We start from the raw sequence: 26,476 nt of genomic DNA, 5'->3' as shown, positions 1-26,476 counted from the left end.
GTGACGAAGGGCTCGAAAGAGGTGAAAAAGCAGGAGAGCCTGATCAGAGGAGGGCTTTCCCAGAAGCAGACGGTACAGAAAAAGAAAAAGAGAACGTGATTGATTCCCCAGAAGGAGGGGACAAGGCAGAACAGAACGAAAAAGTTCAAGCTTCCACAGAAAAGATTGCAGGTCCATCAAATGGACATGGTGCAAAAAGAAGACTAAGTATATCACCAATAAAAGAAAGGACTAAAGAAAGTTTGGACGACGGAGAAAGGCCAAAAGTGAAAGAGAAAAGAAAGGAAGTGACCGTTGGGGAACAATACTCAAGTGAAGAAAAAGACTTGACAAAAGAGGAAAGTACCAGCGAGGCAGAATCGAAAAGAGAAGCAAAATTGAAAAGGAAAAGGATACCAAACAGGAGATATTCCGGTCCTGAATGGGCATATGTAGTCAATGACGATTGGACTGACGAGTTTGTATCTCTAAGCATCGAGAACGAAGAAGAAGAAGAGATACCAATAGAAAAGAAAAGTTTTATGGACTCGGTCGATTGAAAGGGCAATAAATGATATTGCTTGCTACAATATAACGTGAGAAAAAAAACAACTAGCTGAGACATTGCTAAACCGGATGAGACATTTGCTAAACCGATAAAGACTGAGTTATTGCCGAATTGAGACAAATGCTGCTAACCGATAAGTGACTGCCCTTTTGAAGAAGACGGTGTGAACATTGCGCTCGTTCAGCTTTGTAACTGAATTGCTAAATAGTTTTATTTTATAGGTGCTTCCAGCTCTCTGATTCTATATAGATCATGACGCAAAACACTAGAAAGAAATATTGTAAATATGTGTGTATAGGCTTGATAATTGCATGCGTACTAATAATAATGGCAATAGTGCTTGGAATGCATGGAAAGGGTGAGGATGAGAGAATTGAGGCTTCTACTCTTGCTCCTGTTACTGTCACTGAACTAACCGCATTGAAAAGATTAGAAATAGATGAGAGGCTCTTGCATGATAGGAAGGAGCTTTCGTATAACGTTTTCTATCGCTTGCTAACAGAATATGTTGAGACTATGGATGCGAAGGATTGTTATGTGTGTACACAGATACCGACATCAGTAAAGGAAGGGGTGACTTATCACCACATGCCTCTTACATACGGGATTACATGTAGTATAGTAATGTCTAGATTTTATGGTCAAACTAACATACAGTATTTTTATTCAAACTATGATGTTACCTTTGCTTATGTTCCTATAATAGCGCAGCTAAGCCAGACTGCTAAAGATTGGGATGCTAAAATAATGAGGGAATTTTTTGAGCCGATGCAACCTTTTGAAACGGCTCACGCTCATAGGGAAAACCTCACTTGCTCGCTCTCTGCAGTAGAAATAAGCTTTTTAGATCGCACAGATGATAGAAGAGCACAAATGAAGGCGAAATTAGAACAGGAATTACATAAGAGGACTTCAGTAGATAATTATGATTTTGCTGCAATAAAGACACAAGGGAAAATAGCTTTAGATGCTTGGCATGTAGGGAAATTTTGTATATATCGAGGTGAATCTTATTATGACAACATTTTTGTAGGAGCGAGTGAGTGTAAACACACGTTTATTTTTAAGGCCAAATGGACATTCATGATGAACGGACTTGACCCTGTCATTCCAGGTGTATATTACATTTGTGGATATAATGCCTATTATCGTCTTCCAAAGGGATGGTGGGGGAGATGTTATTTGGGTATAGTGTTCCCAAAGGTTTATCAACTGGATGACCTATCGATGATTCAAAAGACATCTGGATCCCATCGTATCCAGAAACGAGAGACCGCAGCTGCTGTGGTAGGAGATATATTTGGAGCCATGATTCCTTCATTGGGAGTTGTGCTGAATTCCATCAAGATAAGAAAGTTGTCTACTATAGTGGATAACATGTTGACAAAGTTTTCAGGTTCTATAATCCTGATAGATGCTGAACTTGCAGCGGAAAGAGCTATGACTCTTCAAAATAGGCTTGCTTTAGACATTCTTTTAGCAAAGGATGGTGGCGTTTGCAAAATGCTTGGTGCACGACACTGTTGTACCTATATACCTGACAATAGTGTGAAAATTAAAACTATGCTTGCTAATCTAACAAAAGAAAGTGCAGATTTGAAGGAATTGAAAGAACCAGGAGTGTGGGAGAAGGTTGGAAAAGGAATTGCTTCAGTGGGACATTGGATTGGGGGAATTTGGAATGGAATATTGTTGAAAATAATAGAGGGAATATTAATAGTTATAATTTGCATATTTGGAATTTGGGGAATAAAAAGGGGAATAATAATGATTATGGAAAGAATTAAAAGAAGAAAAGAAGAGAAAATTATGAAAAGAATGGCAGAAGAATACAAAGCGCAAACTAGGGGAATTAAAAGGAAAAGGGAACTGACAGAATTTTAATGAAATAAAATTTGTGGGCATGATTTGGTGTGATGACTAGTAGTCATCAGAGGAGGGATTGATGAAGCAGAAAATGAAGGTTTTGCTTTTATTAATGCGTAAACGTAGTGTGAAATAATCATGTGTGACTTTAACCGAACTAATAAAGATTGTATGGGGACAAAATGTGCCCTCAGAGTAGTTTGCCAACATTTATAAGCGTGCTTTATATAACGTGGTGTATTAGAATTGCACTAATCCGACATAATCGTAAACGTGTGCTATGATTTGCTTGTTTGAAATGCTTTAGCTTAGCATGACTTTAGCGGAGGCTTTGGCCTAGTTGCCTGGTCTCACGGTTTAGATGCTCGTATTTTTCCACTGTGCTAATAAACGTGTATTTTTGCTTGAAGCTGTACTTTTCCACAGAAACCGTTCACATGCTTATCTTAAGATTTCGTGCCAGCCTGGCATATTTTCTCTTTACTCCAAGGTCGATCTGCAGGTGCGGACAATGGAAGCTCTGAAAGTAAGCTAATTGGTATACTATGTTGCAACTTGCGTACCCATCTCCAAGGATAATGTATGCTTAAGTAAAAGCTTGAGAACTGTCGTTTTTGATTGGACAATTTGAAGCTAACCTATGAACCCTCCAATGGAAGACCCTACTGGATTTGAACTATTGTCTATAAAAATCAGGTGCACGAGAAGAAGGTAGCCATTTGCCCGCGATTACGAACATTTGGACATCGTAGCTATTATGGCTCACTTTGCTGCGACGCCATTTTGAGAGAGAGACTTTGATTCTTTCTCTAATCGAGAGAAAGAGACTTTAGATGATTCTTGCCCTAGAAACTTTAATTTTGATCCCCTTGCATGAAGTAGTAGTTTTACCTTGCCGCCGTGAGGCAATTGCCCCGTCCACCCCTGCCCCTTTGCCCCGTCCTATGCTGATCGAAACGGTACCCATGATGACCGAAGAACGGTACCTGTGAGACGAAGACTTCCTTGTATGCTGATCGTAATTGGTAAATATGAAAGGAAATTGTAAAATTGCATTGTGTTTCTTTTAGGTAACCAACTGCTGATTTTGATAAGAGCCCTAGTTAGGAGTTTTCTAAATTAATGTTGCTAAATTGTTTTTGCATGAAGTCCCACATGCCGATGCTAATTTGAGGTTAGATGAGGATTCCTTTGCTGCACGATGCAATTTGAGATCTTGTTATGCTGACTAAATGTATGCCATTAGTTCATTACAGATTATCGTACTAGTGATTTGCATTGCTATTATCGAATGCCTTGTGATTCAAATGCTACATAGATTGCACTTGTTTCGCCGTTATGGACAGCTATTAATGTTCATATATGTTTATCATTTAGTGTTGAGACACATTTATATTGTGCTAGCTTTGTTAATATAGGGAAATAAATTCACTAACTTTGAATAAACTGGTGTGGTTATTCCTGACTGAAAGGTCAGGGTTCGCCGAAATGTATTCTGGATTAATTGTTAAGTGTTATGTTGATCAAGGTATTGCTTATGTTCGTTATTGATTATTGATTTTTAATGAAAATTGATTGATTAAGAGTACAGAGAGTTCCCACTTAGTCAAAAGATTCATCGGCCTAAAGAGCGTCCGGAAACAGGTAAAATTACTAGTACGGACCGCTCTATCAAGTGCGAGGTCCTGCCTAGGTTCGTGCAGGGTTGGTCACTCCAAGTATCATTCTTGATCGGTCACTGGTGGCCATCAGTTGTTCTGTGTCTGATCTGGCAATGATGTGCTGCAGTGTACGTAGATCAGTTGGTTTTCTTCCTTCAACCCCTAATAGGGAGTGTCTTGGGGAGTTGGTGCCCTTCCATGGTTAATAGGCAGGCCACTTCTCCCTGCCTGCTTGTGGTTTGGCTTAAGCTGGACTCTTGGCAGCTTTCGTGGCTGGGGCAAGTTTGGGCTCCCTGGGGCCACAGTCACTCCTTTTCAGCACTGACAGGAAGCCAGCAGATTTCCCTTCACTGATGACGTGCTAAACGATCTCCTTTGTACCTGGCTTATGACAGCTCGCTACCAGGTTGCAAACGTCTGCCCACCCGATCTGGAACCTAGTGTGCCTGACGGCACTCTTTTCACTGCTCAGATGAAAGAATGCGAGGGTGGGGCACTGATGTTGCCATGATGGGCATTCAGGCCTGGTGCTGGGGAATGCCAGTGCTTTCTCTAGGGTTGCAGTGGAGGCAGGTGACTTGTCAAGTTTCTTAATGTGTGATCCCCCACCAGGGCTGCCTCGAGCAAATCCCTGCTTAATGTGAGGCCCATAGGCGACCACCAGGTGGCGCTGCCACTGCTCTCACCATGCCGCTGCTGCTTTATTTCAAATGCAGGCCATGCAGCTCCCATGTTAGTGCTGTGCACCCAGGCACTGGGGCATTAGGCTGCTGTGCAGCATCGGATGTTCTGAGCAGGTGAGGCTGCCTTGGGTTACAACACAGTTCTCTCTTTTGTTAGTGGGGTGCTGAAGATGTTAGCTGGCAGCCAGCACGCACATCAGCACACATCACCAGGCTGCCTGGATTACTTTCTCGTGAGCACAGCCAGACGGCAGCAAATGAATGTTCTTTGATGACTCAAATGTGTGTGTCGTTCCCCAGGGTGAGTCGCAGGTTACTGTAGACTTTAATTGTGCAGGATGGCTTATACTTTGTCTTATACGTTTTCACAGTTCAACCACCTTACGTGCGTGACTTCATTGCCAGAACCGGGGCTGAGTTGTGGTGCAGTAAACTTCCACCAGGTGGCGCTGCCGACATACTCACTGGGTGGGAGAGTTTTCCAGTAGAGTTTTGAATATGTTGCGTAGAACACAGCACCAGTCAGGACCTTTTATGGCCTCTAGGCCAGCTGCATGAGGTGAGGAGGATTAAGCGAGCAGCAAGTAATGGGCTGGTTCTCTTCAAAATGACTTGCAATGGGCAACGTACGCTTTCACTTTTCTTCTGAGCACTGTCGTTCTTGCATGCTGGCTGTCTCGTGGTTGGTGTGCCGGCGGTGCACTTCTCCTGCTGTGCGGAGCACTCACAAGGCTTGTGGGGGTGATATTCACGATGGAAAAAGCACCCATTACCATACGGTGCTGATAGAGCGGAACGTGGTAACAATTTACCTGCGTTCGGATGCTCTTTAGGTCGATGAATCTTTTGGCTAAGTGGGAACTCTCTGTACTCTTAATTGATCAATCACCTCTTATCGATAATCAATAACGAACGTAAGCAACACCTTGAACAACATAACACTTAACAATTAATCCAGAATACATTTCGGCAAACCCTGACCTTTCAGCCAGGAATAACCACACCAGTTTACTGCAAAGTTAGTGAATTTATTTCCCTATATTAACAAAGCTAGCACAATATAAATGTGTCTCAACACCAAATGATAAACATAAATGAACATTAATAGCTGTCCATATCGTCGAAACAAGTGTAATCTATGTAGCATTTGAATCACAAGGCATTCGATAGTGGCAATGCAAAGCACTAATACGATAATCTGTAATGGGCTAATTGCGTACATTTAGTCAGCATAACAAGATCTCCAATTGCATCGTGTGACATGGAATCCTCGTCTAACCTCAAATTAGCATCAGCATGTGGGACTTCATGCAAAAACAATTTGGCAACATCAATTTAGAAAACTCCTAGCTAGGGCCCTTATCAAAATCAGCAGTTGGTTACCTAAAAGAAACACAATGCAATTTTACAATTTCCTTTCATATTTACCAATTCCAATCAGCAATCAATGAAGTCTTCGTCTCACAGGTATCGTTTCTCGATCAGCATGGGACGGGACAAAGGGGCAGGGGTGAACGGGGCAATTACCTCACGGCGGCAAGTTAAGGCTACTACTTCATGCAAAGGGACAAATCAAAGTTAAAGTCTCTAGGGCAAGAATCATTAAAGTCTCTTTCTCTCGACTAGAGAAAGCATCAAAGTCTCTCAAATGGCGTCGCAGCAAAATGGGTCATAGTAGCTACGAAGTCAAAATGGCGGGATGTCCGAAGATAGAGAGAGAGCTTCCCTCTCGTGCACCTGGGTTTTATAGACAACAATTCAAGTCCTGTAGGGTCTCCATTGGTGGGTTCATAGGTTAGCTTCAAATTGACCAATCAAAAACGACAGTTCTCAAGCTTTTACTTAAGCATACATTATCCTTGGAGATGGGTACGCAATTTGCAACATTGTTTCTCGATTAGCTTACTCTCAGAGGCTCCATTGTCCGCACCTGCAAGCCGACCTTGAATTTAAGAGAAAATATGCCATGCTGGCACCAACTTTAAGATAAGCATGCGAGCAGTCTCTGTGGAAAAGTACAGCTTCAAGCAGAAATACACGTTTAATAGCACAGTGGAAAAATACGAACGTTTAAACCGTGAGACCAGGCAACTAGGCCAAAGCCTCCGCTAAAGTAATGCTAAGCTAAGGCATTTCAAATAAGCAAAATCGTAGCACACGTTTATGATTATGCCGAATTAGTGCATTTCTAATACACCACGTTATATAAAGCACGCGTATAAATGATGGCAAACTACTCTGAGGGCACATTTTGTCCCCGTACAATCTTTATTAATTCGGTTAATGTCACACATGATTATTTCAGCACTACGTTTATGCGTTAATAAATCAAAACCTTCATTTTCTGCTTCATCAGTGCCAAAGCTGGTCCCGTTCCACCTCAACTCTAGTTGAGGCTGACACTTTCAGATTACTCACTGTTGGAGCGTTGCAGCCGTGTGTCTCTAACTGCTCGCCAGGGCCGCAGCACTTTGCCACACCAGCAGGCACACCCCTCTTCACGGGCCACACTAGTCCTTTTACTGACTGCAGACCTTCACAGAATTCACAATGCGAGCTTTGTCCACCTGCAGCACGGTGACTATGTTTCCCCCACCTTATCCTGGTCAGGACCCAGGCATACAGGTTAGACATTTTTTCTGCAAGTGCGGGATAGATGGGACCACTTGCTGTTGGTGCGGCCTCATGTTTCAGGCTGTGCACCTCTTATTTTGGGGACAAGGAGCCCTGTTTTCCTGCTGCAAATTTGCGTGTGCCTCTCACCTTTCTGCTGCACTGTTCTTGTGGGATGGCGAGGGCTGCAGGAGCTCATTCTCCTTACTAAAGGCACTTGGGCTGCCAGAGGATGGGCGCAGTCTTCTGGCCCCTCACAGGTGTTGCCAATGCAGTTGGAGGTCCGCTCCGCGCTGTGCAGGCTGGGAGCACACGGGTGCCTGGAGTGATGAGGGGGCACCCTGCTGGCTGTGGCACCTCACAACCTTTTCACAGCTCTCCCTCTTCACCAGGCCACCCAGTGGGCCTGGTCACAGCATGCAGGGACTGCAGGGACTTGCTTTACAAGGAATATGTGCAAGGTGCCTCGGGTTGCATGTCCCCTCAGGATTGACGAAGCGGCAGCCGAAGTACACACAGGAGTAAAACCGGCTTGTCACCAATGTAATGGCGTGGGCCCTAGGCCCACATGCTGTAATGATAAAGAACACGGACACCAAGGTGATGGTTACTTAACAGTCCCCAAGCAAGGGCATTCGGGCCTCTTTATTGGCAGGGTCACCTGACTGGTGCCACCTGTGTTGGATGGGTATGGGGTGGGTGTGAAGTCCAGCCCTACAGGGGTGGCTGGGTAGCAAACAGTAGAATGTGTCAAGGAGGACACTACACACAGGTAAAAAGTATTTAGGAAAGTAGTAGTATTTTGTTCTATTTTTACTATGACCATAAACCAGAATAATGAAGAAAGCAGCAACAACAAAAGTAAAGAAGAAAGGACAGAGAGTGGCATAGAACTGTTAAGTCTAAGCTGGTAAAAGTATTGGCAAGATAAGGGCATTCTTGTACATTCCCTGATGACACAGGTCCGATGAGGTCGTCAGTTAGGAATGCAGACATTATCTAGGGTGAGAAATGCATAAAGTATGAAGTCATTAAAAATATGGAAACAGATATGCGGAGGACTACCTATTATTAGTGCCACTGTCATGCCTGCAGCAGGGCAGATGTGAAGGCACGGCCAGGTGGGAGACTGCATCTGGCCAAGATCAGCTGCATGGGGCTGAAGGATGTGCACATAGGCTGAGATGAGCAGAGACTTGACAGAAGATTGTGGGTCGCTAGCTCTGATAAAAGGTAGACAGTCATAAAATAAAAGGTGGTGGGTTGCTACCTTGAAGAAGAGGTGGACAGGATAAAACAAAAGGGCGTGGCCGCTGGCTCTTTGGCTTAGGTTTAAAAGCATAAAATGCGGCAGAAGGGCACACCCTGTACACAGCCAAGGTTGTGTGCAACAAATCACAGAGGAGAAGCAGCTTGCCTGAGGCCATGGTGAAGACCAGCTTGCTCTTACTTCCCGTGGAGTAAAAAAGTAGAGAAATTTACAATTGCATATTGGGCTACACGTCCACACTTCAGAGATGAACAAATGGGAGCCAAAGGAATATGTTACATGACATTGCAAGGAATAAAACTGATGCAGCTTTCCAGGCGCACTACTGGGAATGTCTGTGGATTTCCAATAGTATTCAATATGCATCTGTTTGTAGGAGTACTACCACAGATACAGATTTACTACTTTTAGTGAATTGGGTTCAGGGTCTATCAGGACTCAAAAAGCATAAAAAATAAATGCCATGCAACCTCAGAAAATTTTGTGGGCTCTACTTTTTTTAGTGTCAGTGCTAAAAACAATAGTGGATTAACATGCCGTGTGAGAGGTGGAAAGCTTAGTAACAACGTATTTCCAATTCAAGCATCATTAATAAAATACTATAACCACGTCTGATGCTAGAGTGAGTCAATGCAAGTGTATCATGATGTATAATGGACCCACACATCACCAGATACTGTTCACCAAATACATTGAATTTTAGAAGACAATAAAATAAAAATAAAATAGATTTCAGCTGGGGAAAAAAGGACTGACACATTAAAAGTAATGTGACAGTTTGCATTCTCGTTATATTTACAGACAAGGGTCTTTGGCAGATTTCTTTCTGGAATATACCTGCAGATGTGCTTTAAACATCTTGAGCACTTTCGCCCTACATAGGCTTTTGAACTTATTTGAAAAGTAGCAAAAATATCTAAGGTACATTTCTTTGGGGTAAATGTCTTCCTGGAAAGCCCGGGGAGATTTATGTAAAATGAGAACCATTTACTTAATAGATGTATGGAAATATGGCACATTGTCTCTATGTGTAAATCCACTATGAATTTGGATTTTTTGAAAGGCCAAGAAAGATAAATGGTATTAGTGTGTTTTTAGTGATAGCCTGTTAAAACTGCCCTTTTGATGTTTAAATTGCATTTCAGTTAGAACCTATAAGTAAAAATGATACACTACATACTGTTGCGTTTTTCATCATCACCATCATCCTCGTTGTCAGGGTCAATGTCTTCCGCTTGTGTTATCCAGTCTAGATACCCTTTCAAATCCTCCTCCAGTTGTTGTTTTTCACGTAATTTCTGAAAGTCTCCTCTTGCTTTGGCCTTTTCTCTTTCTTTGGAAAATTCTCTGTTGAAAGTAGATAACGTATAAAAGTAAAATGTACACCAAAATATGATTAAACAACATTTGTGTCCGACAACATCTTTTGTCCAGCACAACAATCAACGATTTGCTTTTAAACAGCAGTGAGCTTATTAGAAGCACGTGCAGGTAAATGCATTCTATCCCTAAATGTATTACTAACCCCACAAACAAAAATGAATTAGAATGAAGAACTAGTTCAGCCCAACGTGCATTGTTCGTATCTTTTTGGCAGAGCATTGTAACAAACGTAATAGTCAACATCTGTTAACTTTGATATATAAAATAGTAATTATGATTCTAAAATGGATGCAAGTGGGAAAATATATGCACAAAAGCACCAGAAATATTAATTTCACATGCACTTTGGTAATATTCCATGCTACACCCATGCACAGATGTGGAGGTTAACACACAAAGAAAGGCCAAAGAGAGAGACCAAAGACTGAAAAAGATACGCTAACAGATTGTTGGTCATGTTTTTTCTGCACGTGAGATGTTTTTCTTCTGCATACCAATGAAAACCTACGGTAGGTGATCTGTCACCCTTTTTTCAGTGAGGTAACAAAACTTGGGCGGTCCCTCCTGGAGCTCAGGACATCCCAGCACCAAGAGGGCTGCAGAGGCTAATCTTAAGCCACTGCCCCTCCTGTCTGTACTGAAATAATTGTAAGAATCGTTACTAAGGCCCTCATTACGAACTTGGCGGGAAATCCTGCCGAGTTCGGTGCTAGCTGTCAAAACAACGACCACAAGCACGTTGAAGACCCGCCGGCCCAATAAACAACATTCCGCTGTACCGGCGGGCGGAAACAGTGTTTCCGCCAGCCAGCTCAGCGGAATGCTGGGCCTGTACATTGCCGACGGCTCCGCGGGTGCAGCAGCATCCGTCGTGCATATCACTGCCCATAAATCGGGCAGTTACATGCGCAACGGGGCTGTGCACAGGGGCACCTGCACTGCACATGCCAAGTGCATGGGCAGTGCAGGGGCCCCCAGGGACGCCCCTTGGCACCCATTCCGCCGGCCTTACCCTGGCGGCCTAAACCACTAGGGAAAGGCTGGGGGAAAACAGGTTCATTATCCGGCGGGCAGTGCTGCTTTCAGCGCTGCCCTGTCGGATAAAGAACTCCGCCATCACCAGGCTGCCTGGCGGTGGCAGAGTTCCACCTGTGGTGTCTCCCCATGTATAGTATATGGTGGTCCGGACCGCCATGCCGGTGGTGGTAATTTCTGCCACCGCCGACATCGTGGTCCGGACCGCCATGTTCATAGCGAGGGCCTGTGATAAGCTTAAGGTATAGGGTAGCTTTGACAAAATATGATGGAGCCATACACACAAACCACTAAACTCAAATGATGAAAAATACAAATAGGAAAAGCATGGTATGAGCTGATTCCCAGTGACACATAAAGCTTTTTATTCTCACTGTGGTTACACTCATCCATCCTTTCATGTGGCTCACCTCATTCAAAGAAACTTCAATATGCCTCCTATGTGTGTGGAAAACACAAAATGTTGTCTGCTCTCCATTAAATTATGCTTTAGGATAGGGGCAACCTCAAATGTCACTGGCAAGGGCCAGAGGGGAAAAGGTGATGCTCTTTTAAGAAAGAGCTTTTGAAAGTGAAGCGTGGAAGAAAGCTTTCAACATCATAAAAGCTCACAAGAAGCAATGGATCTGTTTATTAAGAGCCTCGACAGAGAATCAATAATCCATGGCATTTCCTAATGGTATGTGAGCTTTTAGGGAGTACAACATTTATGCAAAATATGGGGTGCGATCTGTGAAATGTACTCTAGAATCGTGGACGTTCTCCTAGATGGAGGTAATATAAGTGCAAATGGCAGGTACCACTACAAGTACGATCACCAGTAAACAAAAATACCTATTAGGGCCAACCAAGGTCCTATCAAATACTACAGCCCTTCAAGTATTTTAACATTAATAATTTAAAGCAGGATTTCCTCACTCTAAACCCACAAGAATCCCCACTGATGACATCAACTCCTTCCTTGTTTTAATGTATATCACTGTGAAAGCCATCAGACAGTCATGTGGTGCTACGGCTGCACACCATGAAATATAAGCACCCTGGTAAAAACCAATGGCACAAAATGTCTACTTAGATATCTGCTTCATTAGGAAAGTTGAAAACACTTGAATCAGCCTTTTCAGCTGGGCCCTTTTGGGACAGACAGGGCTTTGGGATGGAACCATCTGATTTTCTCTTTTACAGCAAGTACTCTGACCCAGAGGCAGCTATCGTGGATGCTTTGCAGTATTGGTCCAGCCTCCAGAATTATGCCTTTCCAACTAAATTTACCATGAAATCACGACTCTCACCCTGCAGAACCTTGCCCATGATCTTCGGGGCCTAATGTGTTAAATGCAAGGCAGTAACTACCAACACACCACCCATCCTTAGATAAAAACACATGATTTCTGGGGTACACTTTCTCATAGCATGGCCAAGAAGTGAACAAATGCCTGAAGATAGTCATTTTCAAGCAAGGCGCACAAATCTGAAGAACATCCCACCATAGTTCAGACCGACGTCTTGAGTCAGAAAGGAGATGAAAACTCATCTCTTCAAGGAGAACCTAATTTCCAGTCACATCTTAGAAAACCTACAATAATAAATGAACAGCAATGTTTCAATCACTTAATATTCCAACCAAGTTATATAGAGATCCTCATTAAGGTTGACTTAGAAAGACAAAAACGTAATGAAAGGAATGTACAAATCAAACCTACATAGAAAGACATGACTTCCATGTCCCAAAATTGAAATGTTTCAAACCTCAGCACTCAGAACCAAGAATGATTTGGAATCGGTTGCTCCTTATATGCAGTATCTCTGACACAAATATGATGGTTGGAATGCAGCTCAGAGAAAATAGCTATGGCTGAGTTTAATTAAAACATTTCACTTATTAATTTTGTTTTTTCTTACTATGTCCATCCTAAGCAATCTCTTTTCAACCTTAGGTACATGAAGTAGAAAATAATAGATTCAGGTGTAACTCTGACACAACTTTGACTAGAAAGGTACAACTTATATCCTTCAGCACAAGATAATCCCAATGACCAATGGATTGACCACAAACTTTGGTCTGAAAATAATGCAAATAACAAATGGATTGAGCATTAACGTTGGGCTTCCAAGTAGCGTACTACTCACCGTAAAGTGTTTCAATGCCTATTCCGGGGTAGTAAGCACTATGTAATGCAATTTTTCAATTTCAATACAGTGAGATTTGAAATGGTAGACCTTAGTCACAGGACTGCTGACTCACTGGATATCCAAGCTGGGAGACTAAAACAATGATATTGTTTTGAAGCATAAAAAGGTGAAAGAACTAAGCAGTATAGTCAAGACCCATTTACAATTCTTCATCAAGGAGTGTATAAACTAAGGGGTTCATTATGAGGTTAGTGGGCCAACCGTCGGTCTGACAGCCCCATGGAGAGCAGCCTGATGCAGAGCTGGCTGTCTCCCAACCCCAGGCCGATTACAAGGTTTCCACTGGGCTGACTGACGGAAACCTCCAAAATCAGAGGTCTCCGATGGTCAGCCCATTGGAAACTGTGCAGCGGCATTGGCCTCGACTCCTTATGGAGGTCTTAAGCTCCTTAGGATGTCCTGAGCCACATAAAAGATACATTAGGGTGCCCTGTCCCTATAAACTACCACACAATCATTCTTGATTTGCATCGCCCGAATTTACATGGGATGACACACACAGATTCATATTTGGTGCAACAAATAATGGGAGCGGCAAAGAAACTTATTACTCTCGCCTGCAAATCGCCTAAGACTCCATCCATCGCATCCTGGTTTATGAGAATTTGGTATACCTTAGCAATGGAGCACATGACTCACAAACTGTCGGACTCAGAGAAAAGATTTATGCGGTGATGGCAACACCTCGTAGACCACACGCCTCGCCTTGAATACTTAATTTTCCAATCGCCCTGTCTATGCGCCCTAAAACTATTCGATTGACCACTACACCAATTGGCAACCTACTTGACCCTTCTCTCCTCCGCTACCCAGGCCACAGGCCTTTAAGCTTACCCCCTAGGGGGGAAATTACCCCACCACCAACACATCTCACACCAGCAGCGAAGAGATTTCATTTGCATACCTGAGTGGCCTAATTTCTTCTCGTTCTTTCCCCGCCCTCTTATCCTTCCTACCCAGTGCTGTACCCATTTGGAAGCTACATGCATACACTCTCTACAAACACCTTTACCCAGAATATCCCCGTTATAAGACTGCTAACTGGTAATAAACAATTTCATCATGTATACCTTTGACACATACTACCAACTTATGTCCAGAGGCGCCAACTCAATGCCTGTCTTGGCCCCTTACCTTGTCCCCCTCCGTCTTTTTTTCTTTTCTTTCTTTGTCAGATCTTCATGGTGTGTTACTTCGTATAAAATGTACTGTGGCTTTGCCTGCCTTACCTGACATATAATATACTGGTAATTACTTCCATAATACAGCTAGACTGTCCTTTTCTGCATTATATACCGTTGCAAATGCACAATAAACAGAATTTATGCAAAAAAAATGCGAATGTCATCACAAGGGAACAAGTATGTAGCAAACTTAAAACTCAAGTTGGATGGTATGGTTTTCATATATTCAAAATTTAGCTAAAATAGGTAACTTCCCCAACCAAGAAATTGAAAATTCTAATTTCATAGCTGAAACCGTATTCATCAAAAGGCTTAGATATCAGGGCTTGGGTCAATGGGTTAAATCTCTTTGTAATGTGAATAACAAACAAGATGGACCAACAAGAAAAATAAGCAACAGTTGGAAAGCGTAGATATGCTGCCCTAGAATGAACAAGGAGAGCTAGAAAGCTGCTTCCGATCACTGAAAACAATAATTTGGGTGCTAATTTCCAAAGAATGGAATTATTTGTGCAGTGTATTGTGTATTAAACACCCAATGTTTTCCATCAACAAAGTATAGGTATATCTAATCAATGTCCAAGATGTTTAGGGCAAGAGGCATTGGTTCATATGATGATGATAACATGTCCAAGTAAAAGGCCACATTGGAATTCCATGGTTTCTTTTATATGTAATTTGAATGAGAAAATGCTGACAGTGCTCTAGTTCTCTTTAGGAAGTTCCATGCATCTCAGTATATTTTCTATAGCTACCACAAAATAATGTGAAAGAGTAGAGGAAAGATGACATGGTAGCACTGTTCGGGCAATTGCAGCTGAATACAGTATATCACATATGGTTATTTTCTTGGGGATGGCTTTGTCAGGCCCAGAATCTCCACCGACATTGATGTCTTCCAACAGTAGAGTTGGGACATGGTGGGGAAGTCTCTGGAAGTCAAATGGGATGGTAAGATTGGTGGGTGGATTTGGCAGAGCAGAGAGGGGTTTGATTCTAGAGTTTTCACCTTCCATTTTGGGTGGTAAAATACAAAGCAAAGTAGGACAGTTTTTCCAACTCAAGGTACCGGAACTACATGCTCAAAGTTCAAAGACTCTAGTGAATCAGAGAAACGCTAGCACTGGCTTAGGGTCATATGCTAATAGGATTCATTTAACAAGAAACCCTTGCTTAAACCACTGACATTTAGAACTTGTCTCAATTCATGCTGTAAGTGGACCTTCTACTACCTGCAGAGAAGGAGCGGAAGGAGTGTTTTGGGAACTTAATTCAATCAGGCAGGCAGTGAAAAGCGCGACGGGTGAAGCCTGACAAAACGCAACATTGCCGCTGGCTCGATTACAAGCTGGCGTCAATGTTGTGGGTAGTTTCCTGCTGGGCCGGCAGGCGGAAGACAAGAGTGGCAGTCTTCTGACCTAAAGAGTTTGTCAGGCGGCCTTCGCCACCCGCCAAACTTAGAATGAGGCCCTGAGTGTCCTAGTGCAATCCTAAAATGCAAAACTGACATGGCACACAACCTGCATAACCTGTCCACTACACACTGCATGCAATATAGGTTAGTCACTCCTCTGGCAGGTCTTTCAGCCCTAAGGCAGGGTGCACTATAATGCATGTGTGGGCCAGGTGCATGAGCAATATGCCTCCACTGTGTCCTTTCTAAACCTGGAACATAGTAAGTGAACAGAGCAGCCATTTTAAATGCATGTGCTGGACACAGGTCAGTATGAGTTTCACAGCTACATGATGGCCACTCTGAACCCTGAGTTGTTTTGTATCAAGCAACTCAGAACAATAAATCCAAACTGGTACCAGTATTGGATTTATTGCAAACGTTACCCTGGGGCCACCTTACAGGTGGCCTTTGCAAAAGCTAACTAACTTTGGCATGGTTGCTGGCCAGTCACAATCAGCCTGCCACAACCAGCCAAGATTCTGGAACCCTGGGGTGAGAGCCTTTGCTTTCTGGGTTCACAAAACAAACCTCTTTCTTGGCAGAGGTGTATACTTCCTCCCCCAGGAATGTGCACAGCCCTACCTGAGAGCTTTAAAGGGTTTGTCGACCTTGAAACTCCTCCACCAGACCTGCTGCTACCAGCAAATGGCCGCCCCAGTTGCAAACCCCCACCTTTGACGGGAGCAATGGCGGGAAAATGCACAACAATATATTTTACAGAGTGGCAGTATCAAATCGGTAGCTATAGTTAGGATTCAGAATGATATATAGCCTGTACAACCCCTAAGCTGTTGCATGCGAGGTGACCCCTCCATTTCATTTTCCTCCATCTTGCATGGTAGGAAAATAGCCAGTCAGGGAGAGGGAAGTGATCTCTGACCAAAGGAAGGAGTCACAAAGTGGGTGTAGCCACCCTACGTTAGATGGCCCACTGGCCACTACTAGGAATGCCCTTAAACGCCCACTAAATGTAGTATTTAGTGGGCACCCCTAGACCTGCAGATAAGATTCCAAGGACACAAGAATGCCAGCAACAAAGAATACCCAAGCCCCGAGAAAAGAAGTCCTGCTGCACAAAGAAAAAGGGGCCAGACCCTGCCTGCTGCACCCAGGACTCCACAGTCATCGCTGAGGGGCTGACTGGACATCAGGCAGACTCTACAAAACCCCAGAAGACTTCCATCTTCTGAAAATTGCCAAGGACCTCCCTCCAGAGTGAAGGTATCACTCCCTGCGACAACGACTCAAATACCAATGAAGTCCAGTTCAATGACCTGCTACTGACCAAGGAACCGGACACATCAGCCAGACCAAATTCCACCCAACGGACCCAGAGGACAAACACTGCAAGTGTGCCAAGTTTGGTGTCACTGCAAATTTCAGTGGCTGAAGCTTGCAATACCCAGGGGTACTGGACCCCCAACGTCGAACACCTAGAAGAAGAGTCCACTCCGGACTATCCGAGGACCAGAAGCAAGCTCCAGTCAAGGGACTTCAGGACACATAAGAAGCACCCCCCAGAGTAACCCTACTGACCTGCAACCCACCCTCAAAGTGACCTACCTCCTGGTTCCAAGGGAACCTTTGTGCAAAGCTCTTAGCTCACCTATCTACTCTGCACCTGGCCTCCCTGGCCCCTGCACCCGACATCCAGATGTGCTCTAAGGGCCCACCAACCCTTTCAACCTCTACATTCCAAGGGGACCCACCTGACTCACCTTGACGTCTGCCTGTGCACTGGACTACCAAGTGGTCCCACTCGGCTGTCCTGCAGCAGCTCCAAGACTTTCAGCAGCTTCTCCTACTTGAACCGGGAACTCCTCGAACTTCTTCAGATGACCCACAGAACTCCTCGATCTAAAAACAGTAGAAGACATTGGAAAACGCATGGCCTGATTTTATATGCATTTTTAAAGTTTTCTCCCATTGATTCCTAAGGTGCGTAACTACTCACAAAAAGACTATTTTTACTAAACTTTGAAAAATCATAACTTAAAAAGTACTTATCTGCAATTTGATGACCATGGTCTTAACATTTTTATATAACTCTGAAGTAGTTTTGTAAATTGGTCTTGAGTTATTCTTTTGATTGTGTGTCCTCATTTATTGATACTGTGAGTACAACAAATGCTTAGCACTTCTCCAAGATTGGTCTAACTGCTCGACGAAGCTACCATAAATCGTAGAGCATTAGGTGGTCTAGTTTTCACCTCTGTAAACCAAGGTGGGGTTGCTTGGACTCTCTACACAGTGCACATCATTTTGGTACAGTATACAGAGAGCCAACCTCCTACAACCTGCACACCCCCACAACCGCCATACTCCGACCATCACAGTTATTCACAAAGGTGCACACCACGCGATAGGTGTGCTGCCTACCACCCAATATCTCTCTTAAATAAATATCAAGGTCAACACACTAGCTACTGTATTGGCAACGCTATTGCTACAGGCTGTAACACTCATTATATACAGAGATCAGACGGGGTTCATGCTGGGGCGCTCCATCCACCTGAATCTACACCGTACTCACAACTGGATGCCAGAGGTTAAAAACCGACCGTCCACTCCTGTCTATTTGTCCCTAGATGCTAAGAAAGCGTTTGAAGCGATCCATTTGCCCTTTCTGGACTGCAGGTTAGTCAAATTCGGGTTTGGACCTAAATTTAGACAATGGTTATCGATTCTTTATCAAGCTCCAAAGGCAGCAGTCAGAGTTAATGGGGTGTTGTCTTCTGAATTTCCCAGTGACCAGGGGACCCGAAAAGGTTGCCCCCTCTCCTCCCTCCTATTTTTCTTACAATAGACTCTATGGCATGCCAGGTTCGGATGCACCCTGATATCCATGGCTTTCGAGTCACTGCCGGAGACAACGCTGAGGAAAAAATATCCCTCTATGCTGAGGCTAACCTTTTGTATATTAACGAGCCTCTGATTATCATCCCCACACTATTTCACTTTCTAGAAGGGTTTCAAATATCTTGGTATCTTTATTACACACAATAGAGAAACCTGCTACCACCACAATCTTGGGAGAGTAGTGTCCAACTTCCAGAAACATGCTGATAGATGGAAACATCTGCCACTATTTCTACTAGGATGGGAAGCCCTCATTAAGATGATTATTTTACCACAATTACTATATTCCCTGCTAAATACATACTTCCCACTCCCACGGAACACAGACACACACATTGAGGGAGCTGTGTGATCCCTTCTGTGGCTGGGTGGACATCCGTGGATAGCTCCAAAGACTTTGCAGCAAAACCCCTATAATGTTGGGATAGCCCTACCGGACATATAGGTCTACTATTGGGTGGCACACTTGATCCCAATTAATGACTGGATACAGGCACCACAGGTTCACCCTATATACAGACTAGAGAGGGGGACTTTGGTGCACCATTCTTACCTATACTAACTATATGGTGGCAGAGGTGCACAATGTAAGCTCTCGGCGACACAGGTGACATTAGGGGCGTGGGAAAGGGCGACAAGAAAGAAAGGTTGGGCCTGGAGAATTATGCAGGCAACACCACTTTGGAAGGGGTAATGGCTCAGCAACATTGTTAAACTACAAGGTGTGGGGCATGGAATCTAATTGGAATCTCCACTATAGGGGATATTTTGGAGAATGGGGATGTTACATCCTGAATCACCTTTTGCTCTGAATACAAATTGCACAAGTCCCAATTCCTTAAATATGTGCAACTAAAACATGCCTGGATCTCTTTAGGTCTATCTGGCAGTGAGATCCCAGAATATGCCCCACTGGATGAGAGAATAGTGCAAGAAAAACTCACCAGAGGGGCTATATCCCTCACTTATCGAACACTGAATAACAACATGCCTGATAATCTGCATAACCTTAGGGACCGCAGGATGAGGGATGTGGGTGAACTGGAAGGCATTGACTGGGGGCGGTGGTTATGCATCCCAGAGAAGTTGCTATCAAGTCCCAGTTGCGGCTAGTTCAATACAAAATCCTGCACAGGGTGTACTACGACAGGGCTAAATCGTATCACTGGTATGTCTGCGGTGCAATGCTAATAGAGGTGATTTCATGCACACATTTTGGCACTGCCCCCCTATCCAGGTGTATTGGAATGAGAACCTGGTAGAACTCAGCAGAGTCTTAGAAGTGGTACTCCCGCTGAACCCACCTTCTCTTTTGCACTCTAGGGCTAGTGGTTGCAAAATTAGATACCACAAAGAGATGGGGGGTGGGGGGGGGTTGACAGGGCTGCCAACCATTCAAGAAAGGCAGAGAGCTATGGACCTCTACATGGTGGCAGAGAAGGTAACATATGCTAACATGGGCAGTCCCCGAAAGTTACGTAAACTATGGAGCCAGTGGATCAGCTATTATAGGCTTGATTTTGTAGATGATAGCCAGAACTACACAACAGACCCATGACTATATGAACACCATAGAGGTCATAAGGGCTAAATGGCTAAATTCAAAAGATTGGGTCATTGAGGAGGCAGGGGAAAGATTAGGTCTGTCTGCACTCTAATGCCCATGACTCTTGTGTACTGATGATTGGAAATGAATATCTTGTATTATGATTTATTGCACTCCATGTATGTGTCCTCAACACCACTATTGTTGATGTTTGTTCTACAATGTAGTTACATTGAATATTGCAAAATAAAAAAATTATTTGATAAAAAATGACTGAGTGGAACTGTGTTCTTATGTGGTGCTTCTACAATTATCTTGCTAAAGGGCTTAGGCAGTATGAAATTCACTCTGAAGAATCTGAAGATTGCTGCAGAATACTATACCTGAGAAAACTCTTTGTAACTTTTTATACCATCCCAAACAAAAGAGCAGTGTGCATCAAATCAATGTAGCTGCATCTACACAGCATTTCTGTCCTGTGTGAGGTGTCCATGTAGTTGAATGTTCCCCCTTGAATGGACAATTTCTGTACACGTCTATCCTCAAGGCAGGTGTAAACAAATTATTTCCTTGTCCCTTTATCTTTCCAAATTTTGCCATGTTTTGTAGCTCCACTTTATAAAGTCATATATTTTTAATTATTTCTGGTTGGGCGTTTAAGTTCTAAACTTGTCTGCCATGCTGGTAAGCTTAGCGCTTCACACATTTTCTCTGAAGAGTGCATTGCCACTAGGGACTACCTAGTACGAGTCAAGGGATCCTAAACTAAATATGTTCAGCCCAAACTGCTGAGTCTCTAAAATAGAAAACTGCATCTGTACACTTCTCAGTCTCGGGTGAGAGATACTTGGGGAGATCTAAAAGGCTAGTTACAAATTAAAGAGTAAACTGGAAATATTATTTGAGAAAAATAGTTATATGTAAAATTAATGCTCATGTATTTTTACCTGGGATACAGTTAATCACACCTTGTTGTATATAGAATAATTGTAACTCAAAATATAAAATGAATAGAAACTGAAAAACGAAAAGCATTGAGTGATACATGATTAAGAATCTTGTTTAGTGAGTAGTAATTTGCATATACTCTAACCACATAAAGTCAAAGCCAACACACACTGCAATCAAAAACCTAAAGGCAAGTAGTAAAGTGGAAGAACTCAAAGTGCATGCAAACGAAGCAAGAGGCCGTCTTACACACAGCATTGGAATATGCAATGACAATTCAATGGCTTACCCACTAAGTACACCAAGAACCAGGTTAAGAACGAAAAATGACCCAAGGATGATAAGACTAACAAAATAGACCCATGGCCATTCACATCCTATTGCATCATTTACCTGTAAAATGTAAGGAAATGAGTTATGATTAATCAACTGGATACATTTCAGGGCCCATTTTGCAGTTGCCAAATTAAACAGGTTTACTTTTATAACAATCAACTCTATACTCCACTTTGCTGAATACTTACCGTTCAATTCTATATTTGATATTTTTTGGTGACTGCATTAGATTTTCTTGCAGCATTTTCCTTATTAAAGGATAAACAAATAGGACACTCTTAATAATAGAATAATTTCATAATTGCTTAGAAGAGTTTTTCTCATATTTTTAATCCCATTAGCCCATTTATTTTTGCCTAATCTTGCCATTTTCAGTAAAATGGGTATTTTTAACATTGTGGCTATTATCGTAGGCCTAAATAAAGTTAGCATTCAGTTTATGTTAAATGTTGTATGTTGTATATTGCTATCACATGTACAGCACTTATTTGGAAATGCTATGCTGTTTTTTCAGTTATTCCTAAAATAAAATAAAATATTGCAAATGAACCGGTCACAAATGTGTAAGAACTGATGCTCGCTGTAGTATGGTTTCCCAAAATAGCCCTTTGCTGTACTGTACAACCTGTTTGCCTGTGGCAACTGAAAGCAGGACCCCACTTTCATGAAGAAGGTGTATGCTTACCCGCTCAATACACCAAGCACAAGATTAAGTACGAAAAAAGACCCAAAGATGACGAGACTGACAAAATACACCCATGGTAACTCAAATCCCATTGCATCATTCATCTGTAAGAAATAAGATCAACTTAAAGAAGTAGTATCCTGCGGTATTTTAGGAAAGTTTCAAGTGCAAATACCATTTCACAAAGTACATATTTTAACCAACAAAGACATCAAAACAGAAAAGCTGTCAGACTATCATATATTTTTTGTAATTTAAATACAAAACTGTGTTAAATTTGCATTAGAAGCACATGAGGATGTTAGTCAAAGAATTTGAAAATTTGATTTTATGGATTTAAAAATCACAATTTAACCCATTATCCAAATGGCATGCTACCAGTAAACGTTTGTTTTAAAACATGGCATGCAATAAGTAGGTGTGGGACAGTTCATATTTTATGTAAGGCTTTAAAAGGTCTAGGAGAGACATATTGCAGGTACTACAAAAAACACCATATAAAGTATTATACACATGTTCAATAAATTATGTTAAACAAGCATAAAGTAATGACTGTACACTTTTGTTCCTAAATATTATAATAAAAACAAGCACTGAAAAGCAGCAAATCCAATGAAGAATTTTGATGTAACCACAAATGATTGGTATTTTTAGATGTGTTTTTATTTTGTTGTAGCTAACTAGACATTAGTTACACAGCTAAACATTTCTCAAGCTGAAAATGAAGTACATTAAACAGGAAATGTTCTGCATGTCTGGCAATAAAATATCAAAAGAAAAGCCTCACTTTCTCGTGGATAGTGCCATTTTGTGTACAATCATTGTACGTAGAAATACACATAATGGAAATCCCTTCAGATATAAATCTCCAAGGTAAACAATTTATAATCCTATTGGAAAAAATCACCCCTGTACAAAATGCCAGCATTGGTCTGCACCTTTAAGACAATAATGGTGTGTGCTTTCCATCATTGCACTAATGTTGTCTTTCATCAACTTGAGGCCATTAATTAGGTCAAATTTAAGAGATAGCTTAGAACTCAGACTGCTTTTCTTCAAATTGAAGACAATGTACCTGGCAGTTCTAAATCTTTTAATACAATATAGATAAGGGCAAACCAAGCAATGTCACTCCCTGTCTTGCACTCAGATTACAGTCAGTACTGGCTCAAGTGTTATCATAAAAGTAAATTCCACAAAGGGCTATGATGCTCCTTCAAAGAGCAAAGGGGTCCAAAGTGAATCCTAGCATAGGGATTGCCATTTAAGGATCCAATTCTGTTCATAAGCTTCTAGGTAATTTTGGAGCTAATCATTGTTGTAAATAGATTTCTGTACTTTACAACCAGAAATGCTTTTCCTATGTCTACTGAGAACATAGACATAACCTTTACTGAAGCGCTCATGTGCCACAACACAGCAGAGTGTTCGTCCTTGAAGGACCTACCTGGCACAAATATGTTTGTGTTTCATTTAATATACTTAGGATTCCCATATGCAATCTCCCTTTCATTTAATTGATCATCATTTTAATTCTGATGTTGATTAAGATAGGCATATGTGTATTACACTTGTTATGGAAACATACTATTTCAGGTGAATTCTTCCATGATTATTTACTATCTTGTAGTTGCGGAAAGAATGTCCTGAGAACCAGAGGTACTGGTCAATACAATGTAGTAGAATTGTACCAGGATCCCATTATTTCATAGCGATGTCTCTGTGTTTATATTTTTATACTTACATGAATTCCACTTCTGTGATCAAAAACTCCAAAGTAACTTTGACTGCTCCTTCTAACTATGACAGATAGATTTAATACACCAACAACTCTTCATTGACATGTCTAGTATCTCAATGAGCTAATGAAGTGATCTATAAAATTGTGCTAATTCCTTAATGACCTCTAGCACTTAAAGCACAGCTCTTCAATTACAGCTCTGAAGAACAAGGACTCTTGACATTGCTTACTTCTTCTTAATATGCACCACTAGAACCCCCCAAGCTCTTTCAGCTATTTGCAATGCCCAGGATTGAAAAGGAGAGCTCACCCTGTCAGCCAAATGCACTGATGTTCTTATTGAGTTTATATTTAGCCTTGGTTAACTCTTGAACTAGGGAACTGCTCTTACTCCTTCTCATGCTACTGCTATTCCTCCTTCCTTATGTTATTTTGCTGTCATCCCTCACAAAGCAGCCAGTCACTTCATTTCACACATTACAAGATGACCACAGCGTACCAGCTGATTCAGCAAGACTCTGTTGAGTTCTAGGAACTCATTTATATTTATCTACGATGTTTCCTAAATTATGCACATGCGCATTCTCCCCCTGCGCCCATGAGGGCTCTCTCTTCAGGGTACTATTATCAGTGATGAGGCAACTAAGCACCAAAGCCCCACACTAAATTCTCACTTTGGTGAACTTTCCTTAAAGACATCTGAATATTAAATGGCAAACAACCCTTATGTTCATTCCATGAAAACATGTTCAAAAGGATAATGAATAAGGTGTTATGGCATGGCTCCTTCTACTCGAGCCTTGAATATCCGTCCATCCACAATGGCGACATGGAGCAAGTCACTCATGAGGGCTCTAAACCAATGAAGCAGGTGTGCCCCCACCCCATGAATCTCTTGCTGTCAAACAGTTTGAAATTTGATGGTGATGGTGCGACCGTCAAAGAGTTTACCTATGCTATCCATGGTGCTATCCAGGATACCAGCTTCCGGAGACCACAAAGTGTGAGTCTCAGCCTGGAATGCGCGATGTAAAGGGTTAGGTCTCCTACCAGCACATCCAAAGGAGGGGAGAGAATGGAAATTCAGACTAGGGTAGACAGAGTACCTGGCCCACCTGTGTTACTTCATGTTTTTTCACTGTCCTCTGGGAAGCAGGACTGGAAAGCAAGCTTGGTTGGGAGATGATCTTCAAGAGGAAGGTTACTAAGGCAGGCTAAGGGAAAAAATGAGGGAGAAAAGAAGAGCTTCATTCTCCATCTCTGATGTCTGTGAGTGACACACGACTACCAAAACAAGTGGGCAGAGCCTCTTCATGATAATGGCAGCTTATTCAGCCCTTCAGTACAATAGCAATAAAATTGAGAGAAAAGTAAATTCAATTGAGGAGATACATGACTCCATAGATAAATGCTTACGATAGGAAGTGAATGACATCTGGGACAGGACAACAACAGTCAATCGATTGGGATCTGAATTGTAGGATTCGTTTGGTGAAGCTGCAAGCCAAAACTACCTCAGGTAATGGGAAGCCTGTGTTGCTTCTCAAATTACTAGTGAAACTATTGAAAAACGCATGACTTGAGACAAACAAATGCTTGTTGGGCATTCCAACTGTTCCTGCAGGGGTCCGTTTATCTACTGTTTTTCACAAGGTTCCTGAAGTTGTGTTCTGTAGTGTGCAAGGAATAGAGATTGATTAGGATAAGAAAAAGGTGTTGTTTTCGAAGGGACAATTACTGCAAACCTGACGACGTGACAGACAGTTATAATTACCTGCCTGGAATCTACATACAATAGACAGTAACTATGACAGAATAGGGCCCTGATTGCAACAGGTCAACACAACAAAGACAGCTGCAAAGAGTTTATAAAAACATGATACCATTGAAAAATAGAGGTGTCTTCCTGGCACAGTGCCAAACTGAAGGTAAAAAATAGGAGCAAAGAAAATGTTTGGATATAAACAGACAATGGTTGATGCTTCATTGGGGTGTCAAAACACTGGTAAAAGTGTCTGTTGCTTTGGAATCGGTGGAGGGAACAAGTGTGAGTAGGGAGGATGAGTTTTATCTGTTCTAGCCTAGGTTTTGGAATCTATTTTATGGGAGTTTCTTCTTTGACACCATTTCTCAATTTCTTCCCTCACAGTAACTTTGGTCAGTCTAAAAGGTGCTATTTTTTTTATTTTTTAGTGGTGGTTAGGAGGCAATTGATATTGGGTTTTTGTTAGGAGTTATATATTTCTCTCTAATGGGGTAGCCATATGACGCGATTAAGCATATTTGTTTGTCTTTATTGTTTGGCTATGTGCCCTTTCATTTGTGTCAATCAAAACATTTGGGGAAAACAGAATGTTAGACAGCTTTCTACGGCAACCTCTGCAGCCAATAGGCGTTTTATAACCTTTTATCAAGATAAAATTGTACGAGTAAAGACCATTAGTTGCACAAGAAAGTCAAAGTTGTAGGT

At 42.2% G+C, this 26,476-nt stretch overlaps 1 protein-coding gene across 2 annotated transcripts in view; it reads right to left on the bottom strand.

Moving 5' to 3' along the window:
- Nucleotides 1-26,476, bottom strand: part of CACNA1D (calcium voltage-gated channel subunit alpha1 D) — a 1,248,477-nt gene that overhangs the window by 605,456 nt on the left and 616,545 nt on the right. For both annotated transcript variants that reach the window (XM_069206436.1, XM_069206437.1), the window contains exons 8-9: nt 22,266-22,369; nt 9,821-9,987 (exon numbers count right to left, since the gene is read on the bottom strand). In XM_069206436.1, the coding sequence (XP_069062537.1) occupies nt 9,821-9,987; nt 22,266-22,369 (271 nt within the window). The remainder of the gene's footprint in view (nt 1-9,820; nt 9,988-22,265; nt 22,370-26,476) is intronic.

This window comes from Pleurodeles waltl, chromosome 9 (assembly GCF_031143425.1).
Source record: "Pleurodeles waltl isolate 20211129_DDA chromosome 9, aPleWal1.hap1.20221129, whole genome shotgun sequence".
Taxonomy (NCBI): Eukaryota; Metazoa; Chordata; class Amphibia; order Caudata; family Salamandridae; genus Pleurodeles; species Pleurodeles waltl.
Note: the sequence above shows the minus strand (reverse complement) of the source record. Positions and strands in the feature narration are given on the sequence as shown.